The sequence below is a fragment of the Engystomops pustulosus genome, chromosome 4 (genome assembly GCF_040894005.1).
Source record: "Engystomops pustulosus chromosome 4, aEngPut4.maternal, whole genome shotgun sequence".
NCBI lineage: Eukaryota > Metazoa > Chordata > Amphibia > Anura > Leptodactylidae > Engystomops > Engystomops pustulosus.
In genome coordinates this window covers 125618655-125635315 of record NC_092414.1, presented here as the reverse complement: position 1 = coordinate 125635315, position 16661 = coordinate 125618655, and the positions used below count along the sequence as shown (strand labels likewise).

General features: G+C 39.2%; 1 protein-coding gene across 1 annotated transcript in view; it reads right to left on the bottom strand.

The window, feature by feature from the left end:
• Positions 1–871: 871 nt before the first annotated feature.
• Positions 872–16661, bottom strand: part of CCDC3 (coiled-coil domain containing 3) — a 61840-nt gene continuing 46050 nt past the window's right edge. The window contains exon 3 of the mRNA XM_072147342.1: positions 872–6130. Within this exon, the coding sequence (XP_072003443.1) occupies positions 5855–6130 (276 nt within the window). The 3' untranslated portion in view covers positions 872–5854. The remainder of the gene's footprint in view (positions 6131–16661) is intronic.

Here is a 16661-nt window from a genome sequence, read left to right as displayed (position 1 = left end):
TGTACCTGTAACTATGTAGTGTATAGACTATGGCTACAACATATTCCCATTCACTGGCCTAGGCAGCTGTGAAAAAAAAACAACTTATACTTACCTTTTCTGGGCTTTCGTTGCTCCGTACTGCTGCCCCATTTGTTTACATTAAGCATTAGAAACATTAGTTTCACTGAATATCAGGCACGGTAAAAGTGGACAGGTTTGCATGCCTGGTAATCTTCTTATATTAATTATCCATGGCATCCTCCCTTCTAAAAATTATGCTAATGACTCATAAGGTCTCTGTAGCAGAGGAAGTATAAGGACAGGGTAACAGCTGTGAAGTTACAGCACAGAGGGGCACTGGTAACTTCATGCTTTCTGGTGACACCCTCCATGGAATATCATGCTTGATTTTGATGGTAGATTCCCTATAAAATGAGGGGGAAATGATGAGAGGACCTCTCTCTTTTAATTCTAAGACAAGGTAAGGGAGGTTAGACAAACAATCCACAGAGACACCTAATTGTATTGTGAATGTTCTTTAACCCCAAAGCAGCATCACTCTAAACACCCAAGCTTCTCAACACGGATACATCCAACCTATTGGGACTCTGGAATGGTTTGGTAGCAGCCAAGGAACCAGCTTACATCAATAATTCACAAACATCTTCTTGAAGTTGTGTCTCACCTCTCACAAAACTATTTGCCAAATATTTAGCCCTATAAAAAGGGTCAGAGTGACATTTAACTACTGCACTTCACAGACTCTTTTGGGTTTTTTTTCCCAAGCAACTTTTACCTTCTTGGAGTTCAAAAGATGTTCATCAAAAGAATATATATTCACAAATAGCATTACAAAATTTTCAGGAGTTTAGATAAAACTGTGTTTTCTTTATTGATGTAAAATATAGTAACATGGTAAAAACAAAGAAGAAAAAGCTTAATAAAAGTTATGCCTCAAAAGCATGAAATTTTAAATTTAAAAGTAACATATGAAAAAAAAACGTGAATTTGGGTATCATAAATGACTGAACTTTCCATATTAAGAACATCAGAGTATGTAACAAATCATCCAAGACAGTACTGGAAGGCTATAATAAAACAGATTACAGGAAACAAATGTTGACTCAACAGTCAACTACTTAGTGAGCAGATTCGATAACAAGATTTTTCTCAATTTCACATGTTGAGGTTTTCTGAAGACCTACCCCAACCCCCTACTCATATATTATATAAATCTATATTAGCATCATCATTATTTGTCTTCTTGCTCATGTATGAGGCTGTTCTGGAAGTAGGAGTATATATCAGGATAATGTTGTGCTGCCGATATATTACAGTTTTTCTAACAAAGAAAAACTAATGTGAAATTAATGGTACGAGTTAAAATTCATCTGTTCTTCACATTTCTGTACTGGGTGAACAAATTAACCCCTTCAGGACTAAGCCATGTTAGGGCTTTAGGACCAAGTCTGATTTTTTAAATCAGCCCTATGTCATTATGAGTGATTACACCTTTGTAATGTTTTAACACTTCCAGGGTGTTTTAAGATTGTTTTCTCGTCATATATTGTACTCCAAATTAGTTGAAAAATTTGGATATCTTTTGTGTTTAGTTAGGAAAGAAATGGAAATTAGAAAACATTTTCTGAAAAGTTCTAAAGTTTCTGCTTTTCAGACCTATAGTGGTAGCACCCAAACAACTTCATAAGTAACATTTCCCAAATGTCTGCTTTATATTGGTGTGGCCTTTTTATGCATCCTCTAGGTTTTCTATGTTGTTAGAAGGATCAGGATTTTGGGCGCAATTTTTCTCATTTTTATAAAAAAATTATTAAAACCCATATTTAGAGGCACCTGCTCAGCTTTAAGTGACTTTGAGTGGCCTAAATAACTGTAAAACCCCATAAAACTCCCTCAATGTATGAAAAATCAACTTTAAGAAGTTTGTTAACCCTTCAGGGGTTTCACAGGGGTTAAAATAAAATGGAGGAGGATTTATAAACTGTCATTTTTTTTAGACAATACATTGATTTGTCCCCAAAATTACACACAGGGGCACATGTATCATAATTTTTCTGCAGCCACTTTTTCAAGTTTGCTGAAGTTGGGCCTACTTAATCATTGCAATGTATCTTAAGTTTTTTCCCTTTGTGGTAAATGTCACACTTTGCCTGTTTAGTCTCACTTTTGTGACTTGGGGTGCGACTTTTTAGTCTTAATAGTAGCTGCCAAAGTAAGTAATGCTCTATTTTGGGACTTATTAGGCACAAGAATGGAGCTATTTCAAAGCCCAAAAGTTGCACAAGCGGAACACACATCTAGGCTACAAAGATAAATACGGCAACTACATTACATCCTTAAACCCTTAGCGATCTACGGCACTGGCTCCTGCGATTAGCGCTCAGTGCAGTACTAGTGCAGCGCGAGGGCACCCGGGCTCTTCTGTGCCACCACATCACGTGACACGGTAACATCATCCTGCTGACGTCACCCGACCAATCGCATAGGTCCCGCCTACCGATCGCTGTGAACGGCCAGTCAATCCTGACTGGCTTGTTTTTAGCTCCCTCCTCTTCCTCCAGCAGCTCTGTTTTGGTTTGGTAGCGCTGGAGAGAGGAGCAGAGCATTACTGTTTTCACCAAAACACTATTTTCCTATCTGATTTTTGTTGTTCCCTATTGATCCCTATCTGTTCCCTCCTACGTCCTGTGTGTTCCCTTGTCTTCCGTTTATTCCCATCTCCTGTCTGTCCCTTCTGAACCCAAACGTGTGAATAGCGCAGCACACTATCTTTAGCGGTAGTTAGGTTCTCTTAGGGCAAGCTTGGTGCATTTGTGCAGGCCACATAGGTTTTTTTTCTTTTGTGCCTGGTATTATTTTTCAGAGAGCTGTAGGTGTTCACGTAGTTGGGTACACATATCTTTTTTTTGTGTGTGTCATATGTGCGGCTTGTCCGTGTGGTTTAGTGTGCATTATTTCATTTTTTATTTGTGTGCCGGCTAGACGGTAGTGGGGTGCACATCATCTAATTTTTCTAATGTACGTCTCTATTTTTTTTCTGGTAGACATTCTTATTTTTTTCTGTGCAATGTCTCAGAAGATGTACGTACGTTGGAGGCATACAACATGCTTGCCTCTGACACTGAGTCAGCAAGTGGGGATGATGTCCCCTTTTATCTATCATCATTATCCTGCTTATCTTCCAGTGACCTGGTCGGACCCCCGAGAAGGCGCCGTACGGATCCTGTGCCTGGGACTTCTGCGATTGAAGTGCCTCAGGCTTCTATAATTGAAGTGCCCGGGCCTTCTGCTATTGAAGTGTCTGGGGCTTCCACTGACCCCACATGGGTGGCCCCAGATAATTATAGCTCTCAGGTCCCCGACTTTGTGGGCGAACCTGGAATTAAATTTGACACAGTAGGGCTCAGAGCTGTTGATTTTTTAAAGTTTTTTTTATTTTTTATGAGGAGCCATCAAATTTAATTGTAGTCCAAACCAATCTCTACGCTGCACAGCATATTGTTCAAAACCCTTCTTCATTTTATGCACAACCCTACAGGTGGACACCTGTCATTTGAGCAGAGATGGAGAAGTATTGGGGCATAATACTTCATATGGGGATTGTAAAAAAGCCATCTATCAGGGACTACTGGAGCACAGGCATTCTGTACCACACCCCGATGTTCTGCATGGGGATGAGCAGGATGCGCTTTGAAGCCATCCATAAGTTTATTCACTACACTGGCAACACACAGTGCCCACCCAGAGATGACCCTAGTTATAATCGTCTGGCCCATATTAGATAATTTTAGTGCCAAGTTTGCCCAGGCATATACCCCCACCAAACATGTGAGCATAGACGAGTCCCTGGTACAATTCAAAGGGAGACTTCAATTCCGCCAGTACCTGCCCAATAAGAGGGCAAGGTATGGAGTGAAGATGTATAAGCTGTGCGAAGGTACATCAGGGTATACCTACAAGTTCAGGGAATATGAAGGGAAGGACTCCACTATAGTGCCCCCAGAAGATAGTGAGGGATTTGGTGCACCCACTGTTGGACCAGGGCTACCACCTCTACCTGGACAATTTCTACACCAGCACTACCCTGTTCAAGTGCCTCGCTTCCAGAAATACTGCGGCACTGTACGCAGAAATCAGAGAGGTCTCCCTAAGTTGCTGCTTGGGCAAAAACTTAAAAGGCCCGATTACAGGGCACTATGCAGCGACTCTGTATTGTGTGTTAAGAGAGATCCTTGTATTAACCACAATACATGGGCCCACCACCAACCCTGTCCCTGTATGAGGTACCAGTACAGAAACCCCCAAGCCGGACTGTATTTTAGATTATAACAAATACATGGGAGGGGTGGACTTGTCGGACCAGGTGCTTCAGCCATACAACGCCATGCGGAAGTGGAGCAAGAAGCTGGTCATGCACATTATGCACTATATAATGCTTATGTGCTACATCGATGTGCAGACCAGAGGGGAACTTTTCTGGAATCTCAAGAGGTGGTAATAAAGTACTTAAACACAAGTGTAAAGAAAGAAAGAAAGAAACAATAGGGCACATGTGTCATATGCCTGGCTTTGTCCATCTGTCTTTTGGGACTTTTCTTGGCTTTTCCGCTGCTCAGATGTATCTTGGTGGTTTTCCCATATTGAGACATGTGGTGTTTGGTCTTCAGTGCAGTTTCCAAAGGTCACAATCTGTTCTAAGCTAATATCTATGCCTGGTAAGGGGCAGCCATAGATTTGCATCAAAATGAGCGATTTTTTTTCAGACTTTTTTTTTTAAAAAAGGTTGCAACTTTCACATCTGGATTCAGGTGATAACTTAGGGAACACAACAGAAAACTAGACAATGGCGAACTTTAAATGGAGACTGTTCTAGGCACAAAAAAAGTCGCAAATGAGCCCAAGCACCATGAAAAGTCTCAAATATTAATGAAAAAGGCAAGCCAAAAGTTTAATACATGTACCCAAATATAGACACATGTATCGCAGACAACCAGAGCCATAGATACGTAGAGTCTGAAAATGTGTGAGAAACAAGCACACAAGAAAAACCACAGCCAAAAAACAAAGATACATGTGCCCCATTGAGTATAAAAGGGACACAATGACATTTAATGTAATTTTCTGCAATATTCTATAAAATGCTTATTTGTGCTAAATACAGAGATTGCTTTTCCCATTGAATGGGTGATGATTTGTATGGGCTATGAAGCAGCGGGGAAACTTTTCATCATAAAATTATTAAATATAAACTATGTTGGCATCCTAAGTTGGAGCTGCCCAGCAACTCTCATGGTGGTTGTTATTTATCAGAGCATTCTGTATAAGCTATGTCACATTAACTTACATATATTAAAGCTGTTTTGTATTTAGAATAGGTGACAAATGTTTGCATGACATCTGCACATGGTCACTACACTCAATACAAGAATGCTGAAAAAAATATGGAGAGAGTAGCATTAATTGTCATTTGTCTTTATCATGCATCCTATGGATAGTTTTATAATTCTTCCAAGCTGAAAAACCTCTTCGAGCACTGACATTTCGGACCTGTAATATGAGATTAATTTATATGGTCCACAACTTGATAGCTACCATATCTTATTTACCATGAGATACATCAGATAATGTCTGTACCATCAATGTTCTCCAGTTCCTTAGATAACTATTCATGCATGATCCCCATGATGTTCAGTAATTAGGATTATTGTAAGGCAGCTGTTGTGCTCGAAAATAAATATCAAATGTAATCTTTGCTGAAATGGTTACAGATTGTTAAAGGCACAAGTTTCTTACATGACATATCTGGCCTACAACACCAGCTTACAATTACTTAGCAGTTTCCATAGGTGGTTCATACTTTGAAATAGATTGAATGGGAGCTTTTTTGCTTTAACAAATTTACATGACTATTCTCTCCTGTCACAGAAGTCAGTTTCGAATTCAGTTTTCGGTTTGTCATTTCCATATTCTTAAAATTCTTTTTTGCTTGGCGCAAAGATTTTTTTACTTTTTTCATGCGATCTTTTAACTGTTTGTTACGAGTCTCAAGTGATGCCACTTTCTGCTGAAGTTTCTTCACCCTTTCCTCTTCTTCAAACAATGCACTCTGAATGGATGAGCACATAAGCTGCAAAGCAAAAACATAGGACAATCAATATATGATAAATGAACTAAAGGTTTACTGCTGCATGGATCTAAAATACAACAGAACACATTCTTATGTTCAAAAAAGCAAAATGGATAATACTAAAGTGGTGCTTTATATGACAGGAGGGGCTAAATAATTCAGTAATAAATAGATAAAAATAATAAAGCTGCTACCTTATTCCACAGAGCTGTACAGATCATAAATGATTATGGAAGATGATGTTTGCTATTCCAGGATAAAATACTTAGAACTGCCTGCTGTTTCGAGTGGCAGATTTCTAGAAGTAAAATACAACAATAGAAAACTAATAAGAACCTAGAAGGGGGTATAATTACTTAAAGATTTTAATTCCAAGACACCGCAGCTGTGAATGTTCATAAGTTGAGTGCACATTTCTTATGGAAGACTAAGTGAAGTCTCTTTATTAAAGGTTCAATGAACTTTCCATCTAAAGTCTGGCAGTGAGTAAAATATAATTCTGGCCAAATATGGTCTCAAATCATCCTTACTTTCACAGAAAAGCAGCCACAACAAATTTAAATTGAATGTTTTAGTTTAATTTTGGAATAGAAGGATATGCCAATGTCCCTTTTCTGTTTTTGCATGTGCAATTTTTACTCGCCACATTCCACAAGATATAATTTATATGTTTTAATACCTTTAAAATATTAAAATCTTTCTAAACGAATATTTCTTTTTATACTTCAGTGTGCAGAATTGTGTAACCAGCTGATGATTAATTGATAACATTTTAAGACCATTTGATCATTATTACCGTAGTTCATATTTTCTTCTGTGACTTTGTCAAACTTTCTACCAGTAAATACATATAATAACACAATTAAACAGAAGAACTTACACTACTGGACAAATATATAGTTTCCAAAAATCAAATGAAGAGGGTAAAAAATAATAATCATGCTATAAACCTACAAACAATAAATCCTACTGGTGTGTGACAACCATATATGAAAGTAACAAGGTACTGAATAGTAGCCAAGAATACAAGCATGGTAAACAACAAATCACAAAGAAAGGAATGTAAGTATACAGACCAAGGGGCTATCTGTAACGTGTGTTCTCTGTTCAGGGGTTATACCACATACTAGTTACATAGTTACATACATAGTTAGCCAAAATGAAATCTTGCCCTTAATATTTGTATGGACACATTTGTATCACATGCAAAACCCAACATATTAATTGTTGCAGCCTGCACATTGACCCCGACTTTGAAGTGTGCTATGGTAATACCGTGTGTCCCTCGGTATATATAAAAAGGGTATCAAATAAAAGACTGTACCATGTACTATACTATTCCCACGTCACGATGAACTGCGCGCGTGTTGGAGGCATGTGTCTGGATTCCGTCGGGTCCTAATGCTGGAGACTGGCGTGGCAGAGACGTAGAAGCCAGATTCCTTTGCAATGGTAATCACTCTTTTGACTGTGCTTTTGAAATGGAATATCCACAGGTATATCCAATAGCTCATTGAAAAAATGGTTAGATACCCCAAAACGCCTCTAGCAGTATAGACACATCTTACCATATGGTTGAACAACCTCTGAGAACACCTGTGGATATTCCATTTCAAAAGCACAGTCAAAAACATCTCTGCCACGCCAGACTTCAGCATTAGGACCTGGCGGAATCCAGCCACATGCCTCCAACACGCGCACAGTGAATCATGACACGGGAATAGTTGAAAGAACATGAGTGTACAGCGTCCTCCAATCGTAGTGGAGGCAGTGTCACCATACCGCATAAATTGTATCCAGGAACAGATACAGGTAACCCAAAGTTTACATTGATATTATCAAACCGGATTCAATGTCCCAAATCCAATGACTTGGAAAGACTATATGCATCTAGGCTATCTGTATTTATATATGTAGCTGGAAGGCATGTAAGCAGGATCAGTGCAAATAACTCATCGGAGACGATTTGTATACCAATGATAAACGATTTGATGTACTATACAACAGGGTTCCACATCCTGGTCTGGTTCATTCGGGGGAATTTACTAATTGTGGCGCAAGCACGTCTGTTGGCATTGGAGATTAGTCTCCGCAAGGCACAGCCCGATGTATTTAAGTGGGGCAAGGCTGTTAGTAATTAATGTGTAGACGGAACTGATCTGTCAGGCGCCATAAAAATGCCGACATCCAAGAGATGTGCGCCAAAATCTTACATGGACTGCGCCTTAATTTTGCTATCTGACTAATTTTTTCCTGGTCTATCGTGCGCCAAAAATGCTCCTAAAAATGCTGACAAAATACACATAAATGTGGAGGATAATGTGGAAACGTTAGGCCACGCCCACTTGTGCCAAAAAAAGACGGAGGAATCAGAAACATCTGATGTTTCTGGCGCAAACTCATTATAAATGATCCACAACAGTTCTGCGCCAAAAAAAACATTAAAATCCCGGCATTTTTTTGGCGCAGATGTGATAATACATGTGCCCCATTGTGTCATATTATTCATGACAGGTTTAGTTTTTTTTTGTGTGTGCATGCAGTCATTTATTGTAAACACGCTGCAGCATTATATGTGACAAACAGTGGTCAAGGTTGCAACCGAGAGCATTTTTCAAAAGGGTGTTGTTTAAATACAATCTAATATATAGAGAGATAGTGGGGGTCATTTCCTAAGGGCCCGATTCCCGTTTTCCCGACGTGTTACCCGAATATTTCCGATTTGCGCCGATTTTCCCTGTATTGCCCCGGGATTTTGGCGCATGCAATCAGATTGTGGTGCATCGGCGCCGGCATGCACGCGACAGAAATCGGGGGCGTGGCTGAGCGAAAACCTGGCGGATTCGGAAAAACCGCCGCATTTAAAACAATAAAAGTGTCGCTTGGGACGCGCTTACCTTCACTTGGTCCGGCCCGGTGAACTTGAGTGCGTTCAGATGCTTTTCAGCGCAGCAGCGCCACCTGGTGGACGTCGGAGGAACTACCTTGATGAATCCCGGCCGGACCCGAATCCACCGCAGAGAACGCGCCGCTGGATCGCGAACGGACCGGGTAAGTAAATCTGCCCCATTGTATATTGCAAATTGATTGCTACCAAGAGTTTTAAAGAGATATTACATTTGTATATATTGATACATATTTGATATTACATATTAACATATATTATGTAATAAATACATGTTCAGTAACGGAACTAAGTAGTGCATGGTACATTCTTTTATTTGATACTCTAAAACAGCCCCTATGTCTATAAATATTTCTAATTATGAACCACATTAATATATAAAACATAATTTAAAGGGGTTTGTCCGTGATTTGCACATAATAAAAATTATTTTTAACCTCTTACTTTACTTTTATTGCTGCATTTGCTCCATTGCCTAGGCTGGTCAGTGTAAGATTATGGGCAGGCACCTGTATTTTTAGAAGAACTCTCAGTGATAGAAATATCCTGGCCTTCAAAATGGACCAGAATAGTGCTAGCTGCAATGGCACTATTTACTACAATGGGTCTGTTTAGGTCTTTTCCATACACACAGACTATACAGACAGATGTAAAATATGAGCATCTAAATATATGGTAAGTAAACAATTGCTTTAAACATTCAGGGTCAATAATAAAAAAGTACCAAATATTAAACGTTCCATTCTATAAGCAGTACATACAAATATATGATTTTTTTAAATATACATGTGCTTCTCAATAAATTGGAATACAGGCAGTCCCCTCTTTAAGAACAACCAGGTTACAGAGCAACCCTAGTTACAAACGGGCCTCTGGTAATTGTTAATTTACTGTACTTTAGCCCTGGCTACAATAAACAGCAATAACAGTTATCACAGGTGTCTGCAATAAAGCTTTAATCCTGGTTCTTATGACAACTCAACATTTTAAAAATCCAAGTTTGTCTGGAGTTACAATTATAACATATACAGTTCCGGCTTATATACAAATTCAACTTAAGAACAAACCTACAGAACCAACTTGTACGTAACCCGGGGACTGCCTGTATTAGCAAAAAGTAATTTTTCCATTGATTCGAGTCAAAAAGTCGATACAAACAGAGTGAACTTTTTCTAGTGTTAGTGTTGATGATTATGGAATACAACCAAGGAAAATCCAAAAGTCATTATCTCAGAAAAGGTAATTCACAGAGTGCTGCATTAAAGCATATTAAGTGGAAGGAAAAAGGCCCAGGGTCAACATCTGTTTGTATGTTCTCTATCTATTTGCGTGGGTTTCCTCCGGGTCCTCTGGTTTCCTCCCACACTCCAAAACATACTGGTAGGTTGATTAGATTGTGAGCCCCATTGGGAACCAATCTGGCAAGCTCTGTGTAATACTGCGTAATGTGTGTGTGCTATGTAGATATAGGAATTATTATTATTAAAAAGCGTGGTACAAAAAGGTGCAAAAACAACAAGGATAACCGTAGGCTTGATAGGATTATCAAGAAAAGGCCATTCAAAAATTTAAGGTAGTTTCACAAGGAGTGGACTAATGCTGGAGTCAGTGCTTCGATAGCCACCACACACAGATATATCAGGGACATGGGCTATAAGTATTGCATGTGTCAAGCCACTCCTGACCAATAGACAATGCCAGAAGCGTCTTACCTGGGCCGAGGAGAAAAAGAACTGGTGTTGTCTTCAGATGTAAATTTTGAAAAAGTAGACCCAACAATGCAGACAAGTTGAAGGCTGCTATAAAAGCAACCTGGGCTTCCATAACACCTTTGCAGCACCATCAGCTGATCGCTGCCATGCTGCATTGATGCAGTCATTCATGCAAAAGGAGTCCCAACCAAGTATTGAGTGCATTTATTTGGCCGAGTGATTATTATATCTTCTTCACCTTTCCACATTCTGTACTTCTCCAAGCAATCAATCAAGTCTAGTCTGATTCTTTGAAAAACTATGCATGCAGTACCAAAAATAAATTTTAAGAGGGGAAAAAAGGAGTAGGGGTGCTTCTGTCTTTTATATGGATAGGACCTAATAGGAACAGCTGTCCATTGTAAATTAATTGCGTTACTAGAGCTGTCTACAAGAAAATCACTCACGGACAACTTATAGTATAACTCTTCATAAGGTATTAACATGTTACTGCAAACTTTCCATTTTTTTAAATAAATATATAAAATGAAACAAAAAATGGGCGTTACATTGTCCCAAACCTTTACTACAGTTAGTAAAGTATTTCCAATCAACTTAAGGGAGAATGTCCTCCAGAATGAGTCGAAGGGTAATGAAGTATACTCATGGTCTACTGGGTCTTGCCAGAAGATACATGCGGTAAAAGGTCAGGAAGAGGCTTCTATCATATGAGATATAGGTTGCTTAAATTGTGTAGAAATTCCATTGCGCACTGTTCTAAAATTAATAAATGAGTAATCCAATACTTGAATATTACATCAAATACTAAGCATATAAAAACTTCCAGTGGCTAAAAGCACCTTAATTCTTCTGTTTATTATTGTATTAGTTCTTTGGGTTAAAGGAAACCTACCATTTGGGTTGATGCATTATAAAGCAAACATACCTTGAGAATGCTGTAGCTACACTGATGCAGGATATATCTTGTTTGATCCCTGAGCTGAGTGGTTTTGCTGATAAAACAGATATAACATTGTGATAATGAAGCTCTGTCCTTTCTATGGCTCCTTCAGCGCTTGCTTCCGCGCTTCTCCTAGTATGTGAGTTTTTCTCTGCAGGAGAACATGATGCAATCACTCTTCTCCCTGTCAGACAGAATAATCAAATGCTGCAACATCCCCCAGCTGCTGTGTATGAGTGATCCAGCTCAGGTTGATTAGTCATGCTTAGTCATGCTTGACTAACCTCCATTTGTAATTCTGACAAGCTCAGTGTTGATCGAGGAAGCCATGCTGATTCAGCTTTCCAAAGGTCCTGAATATTATAATTGTTTTTTCAGCAAAACCACTTAGCTCAGGGAATAAGTAAGATATGATCCTGCATGAGTGTAGCTACAGCATTCTCAAGGTATGTTTGCGTCATAATGCATGAAATCAAATGGTAGAATACAATGATAAAAAGCAGGTACAAACAAATTATTTCCAATATGTCAAAGGAAACCTACCATGAGGAATGTACCATCAGAAGTAGATCTGACCGTAGATTCCTGCCTGCCTAATCCTGGAACCTAACCTAACTTGGTAAAACACGTCTTTTAAGTAATATGTAAATTAACTGCTCTCTGTGTGCTTGTTTTTAAAATTCTCAGCAGTGAGTTTTGACCTTTTCTGCTCTTGGATATAGTATTGTATTTTCCTTGTCTCATACTTTAACTTTTGTCCTGATAAGGAAATATGGGCTGAGAGATTGATAACATCTTCTGTTATATATATACTGGTGCACCATATGTATACCCCACACCTCCACTGTGTTGGAAGGCAGGAGACTTTGATCATGCCTTCCTTAGAATCACAGTATAACCTGCACCTGAACAGGAGCATGCTATAGCTAAAGCATATGCATGGGGCGGGGTACAGCAAGTGTGATGGTGGCGAAATGGGGAAAATAATCACAATTTCTGGCGGTGTGCTAAATTTTAATCCAGAAAACTGCCATACAAGCTCTAACAGAATACTGTAGAAAACGTTTTATCTTCACTGCTTAGAGCTGTGTAAACAAACACAAGGAGGTTGGATCTAAAAATATACTGAGCTCATTATACAGGCAGGAATAAGGTTCACTACAGAGAGGTTAAAGCTGTTAATAAGGAGAGAGCTCTGCAACCTGTTTTATACAAACTAAGTACAATTTCTTAATAAAGTACATTCAAAAGAATCAGTCTCACCAACACAATACGCTTTATATAACTGCATAGGGCTTTCCATCAGTACATTTAAACAATCAAATGTATATTGTGACACAAAAATTTTCATAAAAACAAGCAGGGTTGGCTCCAGGTTTCAGTAGGTTGCAGGGCGATAGAGACTAACTAGGCCCCTTTTCAGTGAACTCACATGGCAGCATTCAAAATTCAGAAACTAAAAGTCTCCTGTTCCTAAAATGTTCCCTAGTTTATCATCCCAAACAGTCCCCTCATGTTTATTATATAAAAGCCCTCATCACACCCTATGGATTCATTAGATACAGAAACCCCCACCCTCATGGATTCCTTATGCACAGCCTCATGTGGGCCATCTAGCAGCTCTGGGCCCCAGAACGTGCCCAGAAAAACAAGCACCATCAGAATCTCAAATTTATTGCTGCTGTATTCTCTTTTAAAGTGAATTAATCTATAGCAATATAGATTTAATGTTTCGTTCCTGACTTTGACTCTGTGCTGCCTCTCCTGACCTCCTGTTTTGTCCCTGATGTTGATCCTGTGCTGCCTGTCTCGACCTCCTGCCTGTTCCCGACCACGATTCTGCCTCACAACTTTGTACCACGCCTTGGTCACCACCGCAGGCAAAGACGCGCGTATCTCCCGACAAGTAAGCAGATGTGCCGAACATCTGTAATCTATTCTTCACTGTGTTCTTTACTGTGTTTTTCACTTAAATGATCCTGTGTTCACTGTTTTTATTCTATTCTTCACTGTTCTTCACTGTGTTTTTTTAATTAAATGCTCGATCTGGAGCAGGGGAATTATTCATGTCACCTAGCAACCCATCCATTTAAAACGCATTGCACTCGCATTGCACTTGCAATGCTTGCGAGTGCAATGCATTTTTGATGCGTCTCCATAGACTTGAATGGGGCGGGAAAAACGTGCGTGAAACGCAAAAGTAGAGCATGCTGCGATTTTGACGCGCGTCAAAACAAACGCAAGCACACGCGTGAAAAACAACGCAAATGAGGAAAGGCCCATTGGAAACAATGGGACAGAGTGCAATGCAAGTTCTGCGCGTCAAAAGCACGCGCAGAACTCGCGCGTGAAAAACGCTAGAGTGGAAGGGGCCTAACATATATTCATTAAGGTATAATATAATTATGTTCCTCTTAATATTAAAAATATGGTAGTAATATGGTCACAGTGCGGACAGTTGTGGTGTGAGGTGCACTGTAATCAAGGTGATATTATAGTCTAAGTGACTGTGGCATTTTTTAGTTTTGCCTGATCTGTACTGTAGTCGCTGGCTGACCTACTTGTATTGTGTCAGTGAAAGTCTTCCTTCCAAATATGACCTGTGGGCAATATGCGTTGTTAGGTATTTTTTGGTTAGGGTGTCAGTTCCTTTTAGGGTTTGCCTGGAAAAATTGGTGGACCTGATGTAGGGTTAGGGGTAGCAGGCTGCATCTGTGTAGTTAAAAATCTCAGACAGGTAAGGGGCCAGCAATCTCTCTACAGACGTGGCCCATGGTAGTCTTAATCCACCACTGTGTTTTATCGAAAGATTTATGCAGATGGAAATAGAATTGTGCACATATGCTGAAATGTAAAACCATGACCAAATGCTACTGCTTCTCTTGGCTACTTTAATGAGAATTCATCAGATGCTTGGGGCATCCAGTGATCTCACCATGACTAGGGATTAAGACATGCACAGTACCCTGAGTAGGGCTTTTAGTACAGAATTTTATTAACAGGCTGATGCACCACGAGCATTCCTTAGGATGTGCGTTCCCACATTCCTGTCTAGCCACAAACTGCCACTTTAATGGATTCTAGCCGTAGGACAGGTGGCTTAGGACAGCTTTTGGATCAGGGTTATGTGGGTCTACATAACATACAATACATTATCAAATTATTGTAACCAGTCACATGCTATAGCTAATATTTATATGCACCAGTCAGTGGGCAGATAAAACAATGTTAAATGCTTATCGCACTATAAATGTTTTTAGCTATATTATAAACTACTAGTCTCATGCTACACATAGGCTTTGATCATAGAATGTTAACTTCTTATCTCATACATTACTAAGTCTTACAATTTTGCCACTATTCTTGTGGGATAATGCTTTGCAATTATGATACTTTTAAAGTATTACCAAACAAATTATATCTGAGGGTTAAAGTAAATGTATTTATTGTGGGTCAGAAATGCCATTGACCAGCAGCCCCCACATCGGACAAATATGCAGACAGACAGCTGAGAAGAGTGCGCCTCATTGAGAAGCAGGCATTTTTACAGCCCAGCTGCATGTCTCTTCTAGTCTGGCTGCTTCATGCTGTCATATATCCATCAGCTTCACTGATATTGCTCAAATACAAACTGAAACATTGTGTGCTGGAAGAATGGCTGTGTAACAACAAAGTGGAATACATTGTATACTTTTTATTTCCAACTAATATCCTGAGTTCATTCTAGAACATTAGTAGGTTTAAAGGAAATCTGTCAAAACTTTACAAAACAGGAAAATTTGAGACACTAAACCAAAGGTTCATGGTTCATGGGTCACAAATTGCTGTGAAAGATTCATTTTAAGAGAAAGACTACGCTATAGATTTTAGATTTATGGAAACTGTAACTTTCCAGCAAGTGTGTTGTACATTCCAAGATATACCTTTCATTTTTCCTTACCACTTCCTCATGTTATTTCATCTAAACTTGGTTAAGCTATTCAAACCATTTGCAATTTGGTGTTAATTCTAGTCCACAGAAAAGTATCTCTTAATGCACTGTAGAAGCAGATTACACATTCTGCCATTGCAAACACTAATGTAGGTACATGTGCAACACACTGCTGGGCAATTTAGGTTTGGTAAATTGTACATGCATATACTACACTGTATAATTGTATACAGATATATATATATATATAACTCTTCTAAACTATGGAATGTAGTTAAATCTATTAAAGTTACAGGCCACTCAGCAGAGAAAACACATTTCATAGAAAAAAACACCTCAAAGTGAATATGACAGGCTAATAAGCATTTGCAGAAAATACAGCACAGGCAGGTAGAAACATGTAGAGATACACTTTAGAGGAATGGAACTATTTAACATTTTTAAATAATTAAACTAGGACTTCCTATACCGTAATGTGTCAAGAGGGGTTAACATGGTCCATTTGTCGACTGCATTTCCCAGACAGAAGCCAGAGTATAACCTGGCGTGCAGCGAGACTCACACCCTATATTCCACCAGTGATCGGCCTCTCTCCTGCCTCACTACAGTGCCGCAGCCCTTCTAACCGGCTCACCCACTACTTAAGGCATTTTTTCCAAGATCACAGGACTAGGTCTATTAGATCCCACCCCAGCCGAGCATAAGTGAGTCTCTACATTGCATCCAGTGTATGTTGCCTTTTGGACCTGAGGAAGGGGACAATTCGTCCTCAAAACGTGTCGTCCATAAAAATAAAGCCTTTAACACAAACCTTGGACTTTACTGTTACATTTTAGCTATAGGGGCAGCGCGCACCTATACCTGTGTTTTTTGCACCTACTTTTCTATCAGTCAACAAATGGACTGTGTTTTCCAGATTAAACTTGGTTGTATAAATAACATTTATTAATGAGGGACTAGAAAAAACAGATTAAGGGCTAAATGGTCATTACAACTACTGTACGGTCACATGCTGGACTACTAAATGAAAACACTTCAGATAG